Here is a 7,371-nt window from a genome sequence, read left to right on the forward strand (position 1 = left end):
CTTTTTGTAACTGTATTTTAATTCTAACCCCACTCTTTAGGTTAAATATGTGTTTTTGGTGTCAAATAACATCCAGAAAGCTGCAGAGAGACGGTTTTATTATCTTTTCACAGGGCACTGAACACTTCAGGAGCTCCTCGTACAATGTCTGAAGTCAGTATTGGACGGAAAAAAGAAAAGTGTGAGAATTGCACTAAACAGGTAATAAATCTATTTAATACTGATGTATGTCTTACCTAAATGCAACCGTATTCGCGCAAGTTTTAGTTTCTGTCTGAATCAGAGGCTGTGTGATTTATCTAGTTACTAATCACTGTTTATTTTCCCCTCAATTCCACCTCTTAGTGCAACAAGAAACAGAGTGAAGAGGGTATAAACTCACTGCAGGAGAAAGGTGTTGCCACTGGAGAGGTGTTTCTCGGTTTTTATTCATGAAATGTGTTCAGACATCACTCATTGAGTTGCACTCATCTGATAAACTGGTTTGCATCTGTTGTTTGTGTTTGGTCTGGGGGAGGATGAATGAACAAATTTGTTTTGGACGTTGATAATCTGATTCATGGTTTTTCTCAGGTGAAAGAGTCTACCTCAGTTCAGCAGGTGTTGTTGAGTGCGTGTCTGTCCTGTGACGGCTGCTTATCGGAGGACGAAGGCCAGAGAATCTCTCAGCAAAATCTGGAAGAGATCAACCATGTGCTTGCCCTCAATAAGGTAGTGTAGTGTAAGCCTGAAAAATGCCAGACTTTGAAAAGGTGGTCTGTGTGGATGTCTCACGTTGTTATTTTTGTGTCTTTGGCAGAAATGTGACACTTCGAAGCACAAAATTCTCGTGGTGTCTGTGTGTCCCCAGTCACTGCCATTTTTTGCTATTAAATTTCAGCTGGATGTTCCAGCAGCTGCAAAGAAACTCTGTGGCTTCCTAAAGAGTGTGGGTACGTCTGGACGCCACATTTGCCTTGAAGTCACTGTCACTTTGCCAAAATCCTTAATCAAAATGTTCACATACTATAGTAAACATTTGCCACGTGCAATCTGACTAAGCTAATAACTGTCCTAAATATTTGTACACGTCAGTGTTATTCCAGTATCCTTTATATAGTACTATAGTTTTTATTATTATTTCATATTGGCTTTCATTTTTATATTTTAATTAATATTTACATTTTAGTTGAGTAATTTTGTGATTTTATTTATTTTTTTATTTCAGTTGTAGTTTATTTATTTACAGCTAGTAATTTTAGTATTTAAAGCTTATTTCAGTTAATTGCCAAGGAGAAAATTCTTATTTTTAGTTTCAGTTTTTTCATTTAATGTTTACATTTTTATTAATTTTATATATATTTCAATTAACAAATGTTTTTAATAGTTTTAGTTAACAACAGTAACCCTGGTAAATGGTACGTGAGTTCTTTCGTGCTGTTTTAAGGCCTCTTTCATCTCTCTCTTCAGGGGTCCATTATGTCTTTGACACTACAGTAGCTGCAAGTTTTAGCATTTTGGAAAGCCAGAGAGAGTTTGTTCAGCGTTACCGTTGTAAACATCATGATTCTAATGCCATGCCGATGTTCACATCCTCATGTCCAGGTAAGACCATCATGATAACCACCTAAGCTCATTTACATCTCTAACACGCACTGTAAGTTCCCATTCCACCAGAAAGCACTTATACTTCTATAAAGGGATCAAAGTGGCAACGTGCAAGTAGGTCCACAAAGAATCTCTGCAGATTTTCACCGCATTGCATTTTTATAAAATCTATGTTAGCTAATGTAATCACAGCTTTCAGCTTTGAATGCAAGAAAAGTCTGCAGATTTCAATTGGATCGTCATATCATTATAAAACTCTTAAAAATTATAGGTGAAGTGGTTGCCAACTGACATCGTCGTTCAACACAAATAAGCACCTTTGTGTGAACCTTTTGTGTTTTTCAAACATTTTGTCTCTAAATGTAGATAAGAGCCAAATGTGGTGCAGTGTGTAAATGTGGGTATTGTGTGAATGGGTGGGACTGTGTTAGATAGCCATAGCATTCTGCAGCTGTGAGATAGATGAGTGTAAGCTGCCTTACACACCCTTCCTGCCCTTTTAACAACTTACGTCCTCCCTTTCAGTGGCCATTATTTCATTTTCATCATGGATGATAATTATTTCCTCACTAAGCTGATGTGTTTATCCAATGTGACTTACAGTATGTTTAGTTCAGTGAGAGTTCTCCTGAAACAACCCAGGGCTATATGTCTTGCTTAAATGCAACATTGTTATATAAAATAAATTAACACTTTTATTCAGCTAGGACGCAATAAATTGATTAGTAGTAATAGCATAAATGGGTTCAAGATACAGTAATATTGTCATGATTTGATTAGTGCATAGTTATGAGTTATTGTTAGAGTTTGCATTTTGGTCAAATATAAATAAATCTCACACTATGTTTCACCTTGTCATAGCTCTGAATGCTGGTCACTTATTTTTCTCAAAAGTAGTAAAATAAAAAATTACAGTACTTGTAATAAAATTACTAAAAATATTATTTTTGGTATGAGAATATAAATTCAGTGTTGTCAGATAAAATGGTAGTCAATACTGCTTACTATTGTCACAAGTTGCTTTATGTAGTAAACATACGAAGATTAAATGTGTTTTTGTGCAGGATGGATTCGCTATGCAGAACGTGTTCTTGGTAGCCTGGTCACACCACACATCTGCACTGCCAGATCACCTCAACAGATCATGGGCTCCTTGGTCAAAGACTTTTTTGCCAGACAACAGGTGAGAGCTGTCTAGGGCTTACTGGTCTATTTCTTATTAGTAGTGACAGAATGAGGCTCTGAATCGGTGTTGTCTTTGTAGAAGCTGACCCCAGATCAGATTTTCCATGTGGTGGTGGCTCCCTGCTTTGATAAGAAGCTTGAAGCTGTAAGAGAGGAATTCTACAACAGCATTCTAGAGACCAGAGATGTTGACTGTGTGCTTACGTCAGGTATGACTGCGAGGAGATACTGGGGTACTTCTTCTGTTACCTTTTCAGATCAATTATTAACTAGCAACAGGTTTAGACCAAGTTAGATTTATTTCTCCTAATATAATACTTCCTTCGTCTGTCTTTCCTTCGTGGAAATGATCCACAAGGTTTATTGTATGTTAATGTATGAAAACAGGTTGCACAGGTTTCATGAAGGGTGTTTTTGTGATCTTTGTACTCCTGAAATGACACTAAATGGCTGTTTTTGATTAGGAGAGATTCTCCACTTAATGGAACAAAGCAAAGTTGCTGTAGAGGAAGTGGACTCTGCTCCTTTGGATCATGTGTAAGTTAAATAAACACCATTATATTGGAAGTAGAATAAACAATTCCATAGGTCTTTACATTTATCCTATTAAAGAAAAGGCAATCTGAGTCTTGCTGAACTGTTATACTGTTGAAAATAAGAGGCAAGCAATCCAGAAATGTGTGTGTTTGTTTTAGATTTGGTGAGACCACTGACCCAGGTATGACCAGACATGAAGGTTGTGGATCCGAAGGCTTCCTGGAGCATATTTTCAAACATGCGGCTAAAGAGCTGTTTGGCCTAGACGTCCAAGAGATTGTGTACAAGACACTCAGGTGAGAAACAGACCGGTCAGTGTTTGATGACTGTAAATGGATCATCTGTATGGATGATCGGTATTATTTACAAGTTATGAATATGTAGTCAATGCTAAATAATAATCATAATATTATCATATATTGATTTTATAAACACCGGTCTTGTTTCTGCTAGGAATCGAGACTTCCAGGAGGTGGCGCTAGAGCGTGATGGAGAGACTCTGCTGCAGTTTGCTGCAGTTTATGGCTTCCGGAACATTCAGACATTAGTGCACAGAATGAAGAAAGGCAAAGTGCCCTACCAGCTAGTAGAGGTGCTTTCCTGCCCTGGAGGTATGCAATACTTTATTGAACAGGAAGATTTTTCATGTTTTTTAAAAGAATTCTCTTCTGCTCACCAAGCCTATATTTATTTGATCCAAAGTACAGCAAAAACAGTACAATTTTGAAATATTTTTACTATTTAAAATAACCGTTTTATATTTGAATATATTTTTAAATGTAATTTTTTCCTGTGACTTTAAAGCTGAATTTTTAGCATCATTATTCCAGTCACATGACCCTTAGGAAATCATTCTAACATTCTGATTTGCTGCTCAAAAAACATTTCTTCTTATTATTTTGAAAACAGCTGAAAATATCAGGTTACTTTGATGGATAGAAAGTTCAGAAGAACAACATTTATCTGAAATAGAAATCTTTTGTAACATTATAAATGTCTTTATTATCACTTTTGATCAATTTAAGGCATCCTTGCTAAATAAAAGTATTCTGTAATTTCTTTTAAATTGTGTAGTATATAATGTTACAAAAGCTTTATTTCAGATAAATCTTTGGATCTTTCTATTCATCAAAGAATCCTGAAAAAAATGTACTCAACTGTTTAAATATTGACAATAATAATTTTAAAAAGTGTTTCTTGAACAGCAAATCATCAGCATATGCATCCTTGCTAAATAAAAGTATTCTGTAATTTCTTTTAAATTGTGTAGTATATAATGTTACAAAAGCTTTATTTCAGATAAATCTTTGGATCTTTCTATTCATCAAAGAATCCTGAAAAAAATGTACTCAACTGTTTAAATATTGACAATAATAATAATTTTAAAAAAATGTTTCTTGAACAGCAAATCATCAGCATATTAGAATGATTTCTGAAGATCATGTGACACTGAAGACTGGAGTAATGATGCTGAAAATTTTGCTTTGATAGCAGGAATAAATTACATTTTAGAAAGCAATAGAAAGCAGTTATTTTAAATTGTAAAAATATTTTATATATACAGTGGGTACGGAAAGTATTCAGACCCCCTTAAAATTTTGGGGGTCTGAATACTTTCCGTACCCACTTTATATATATATATATATATATATATATAATTTTTTTTTTTTTTTTTTTACAAATATTAAATGAATTATAATAACTTTAATAGGTGCTGTCATTTATACAAATAAGCTTGAACGTATTATTATAGGGTTTGCATGGTCGTATAAAACCTGGAAATATCAGGGTATTTTAAATTTGTGAGGCCTAGAAATGTTAGTCAATATACAAATATAGTCTATTTTTTAGTCTCTTATGCTCACCAAGGCTGCATTCATTTGATCAAAAATACAGTAAAACAGTAATATTACAGTTTAAAATAACTTCTCCATTTGAATATATTTTCAAATGTAATTTGCTGTCATTTATCAAATATAAATAATTTATTGTACTTTAGTGAATGTAAATGTTTTTTCTTGTTTTGCTCTACTATTTTAGTGGTTAAATATAGTTTTTTGCAAGCAACAAATAGCTCAAAAGCCATCATTAAATATTAGATATGAATACATTTGTGAAATTAAACGTAAAACAATATTACAAAGTTAATAATGTTTCAAAAATATTAGCACTATTAATCGTTTGTACATTTATAAATGTTTCTTCTTTGACTCTTAAGAAAATGTTTGTAATTTATAAATGATGTAAATGTATTGAAATGATACTGTGAATGTTGCCATGAATATAGCCATTGTTGCTGATATGGTGATAAAGCATAAATAAATAAATTTCTTCTTTGGCAGTAAAAGTACAGTTTCTTTCCTTATCTCTCCTTCTCTTTGACTTTCAGGCTGTTTAAGTGGGCGAGGACAAGCTGAGGGAGAGGGAGGTCGTCCTGACCGAACATTAGTCCAGCAAATGGAAGAGCACTATAGCAGCTTACCTGTCCGTCTGCCTGACACCAACCCAGAGGTCCAGCGCCTCTACCAGGACTGGCTGGACGGCCACGACTCCCCACATGCACAGCAATGCCTCCACACTCAGTACAAGAACCACACGCAGCCGTCCTCTCAGATACTAAATTCTGATATTCAGTGGTGATTGGAACGTCACTGATGCGTTCCCACAAATCTGGAACCAAGCTTGGCATTAAAGGCACCAATCAAAACTGACTGTTTGACGCCATCTTGGGATCACACGGACTGCAATGTGTCTGCAGTAAAAGAAAAGTTGAACAGAGGACCAAACAGGCTTCCTGTTCAATGCAGTGAATCGGATTCTGCTTTACTAATGAGAAGATTTGCATTCGTTAACTAGTTTTCTGGAACATTCCGCCTTAATTATGTCATGCATGGTTGGGCGACCAGCCATCACATAAAAAGTGTTATTTAAAGGACAATCGCAATAACACAAGGCAAAAAACTGGCTATTATTGATATTAATTACTGGACCCTGTTAATACGCACTGAAAGAAATATTGATGGCATTGTGTATGACTATCACTAAGATTCAACTTTAGAAAGTGCAAAACTAATACATGCTGGCACAGTGAATTAAAGAATACCCCAACCATTAATTAAAGTTTTCTTTTTATTTATATATATATATATATATATATATATATATATGTCCATGGAGTAATTTTAACAGACCTGGCAGTGATTATGTAATTTTGCTCAGATGCATTAAGAAATTGATTGTTAGAACCTTGCTCACACATACTCTACAACCTGTCTGTACATATCCTGTGATTCTCACTTATTTAATTTAATATATTTTGACTAATTTGATTACGCTTTCACCCACCAAAAAAGTAGTATTACAGCACAGAAATTACATCAAATGTGTCCACAGATTCCATCTGGCTCTGTTTAGAACCAATTGTGTGTTTGTAAATGCCTTGTATTTACATGAACACCAACTTTTCTGTATTGAGTGGTCAGATTATTGGTTTGCTTTTTGTTGCAGTTTTCTAATGAGACACTAGATGGCAGAATACACCACCACATATGGATTGATGGCTAGCAGTTGGGGCCTCAAATCCCTCACAGTGCGCCCAGTATGTATCATTTGCTGCGATAACCTGTTTGTGAGCAGTTACAACTGTGTGAGCTTATGTTGCAACTGGCTGCTCTGTCACATGTTTCTGTGTCATAAAATTCATCACACTTGCCACCTTATGTGCTGTAGCACCACCCTTAATTGCGATAAAAGATGCTGTCTGAGTGGTAAGCTGATTTACTTCTTGATATATTTATATGAGAACTAGTTGATGCTAATGTAGATTTCATTTGATAAAGTACATAAATGTTTTAAATGTTAGAACCAAAATATAGTATCCCAGAGTAATAAACAATTAGAAGAAAAAGAGCAGCAACAACAGATGTAAAAAGACTGAACCTGAAACTATTAAGAGTAAAAAAAAAACAATATTAAAAATAAGTAGATAATTATAATATCAGAATAGTGATACACACACACATAGATAGAGATAAAGTAACAAAATGTTACTAAAAATTAATT

At 34.6% G+C, this 7,371-nt stretch overlaps 1 protein-coding gene across 1 annotated transcript in view; it reads left to right on the plus strand.

Moving 5' to 3' along the window:
• narf (nuclear prelamin A recognition factor) overlaps positions 1-6,223 on the plus strand; it is a 13,410-nt gene extending 7,187 nt beyond the window's left edge. Inside the window, exons 2-12 of the mRNA XM_016251073.1 lie at positions 114-201; positions 346-411; positions 574-711; positions 800-932; positions 1,450-1,584; positions 2,652-2,770; positions 2,852-2,981; positions 3,237-3,309; positions 3,468-3,605; positions 3,763-3,920; positions 5,699-6,223. Coding sequence (XP_016106559.1) covers positions 114-201; positions 346-411; positions 574-711; positions 800-932; positions 1,450-1,584; positions 2,652-2,770; positions 2,852-2,981; positions 3,237-3,309; positions 3,468-3,605; positions 3,763-3,920; positions 5,699-5,949 — 1,429 coding nt within the window. The 3' untranslated portion in view covers positions 5,950-6,223. The remainder of the gene's footprint in view (positions 1-113; positions 202-345; positions 412-573; positions 712-799; positions 933-1,449; positions 1,585-2,651; positions 2,771-2,851; positions 2,982-3,236; positions 3,310-3,467; positions 3,606-3,762; positions 3,921-5,698) is intronic.
• The last annotated feature ends 1,148 nt before the right edge of the window (positions 6,224-7,371 follow it).

The sequence above is a fragment of the Sinocyclocheilus grahami genome, unplaced genomic scaffold (assembly GCF_001515645.1).
Source record: "Sinocyclocheilus grahami isolate Dianchi unplaced genomic scaffold, SAMN03320097.WGS_v1.1 scaffold1027.1, whole genome shotgun sequence".
Classification (NCBI taxonomy): Eukaryota; Metazoa; Chordata; class Actinopteri; order Cypriniformes; family Cyprinidae; genus Sinocyclocheilus; species Sinocyclocheilus grahami.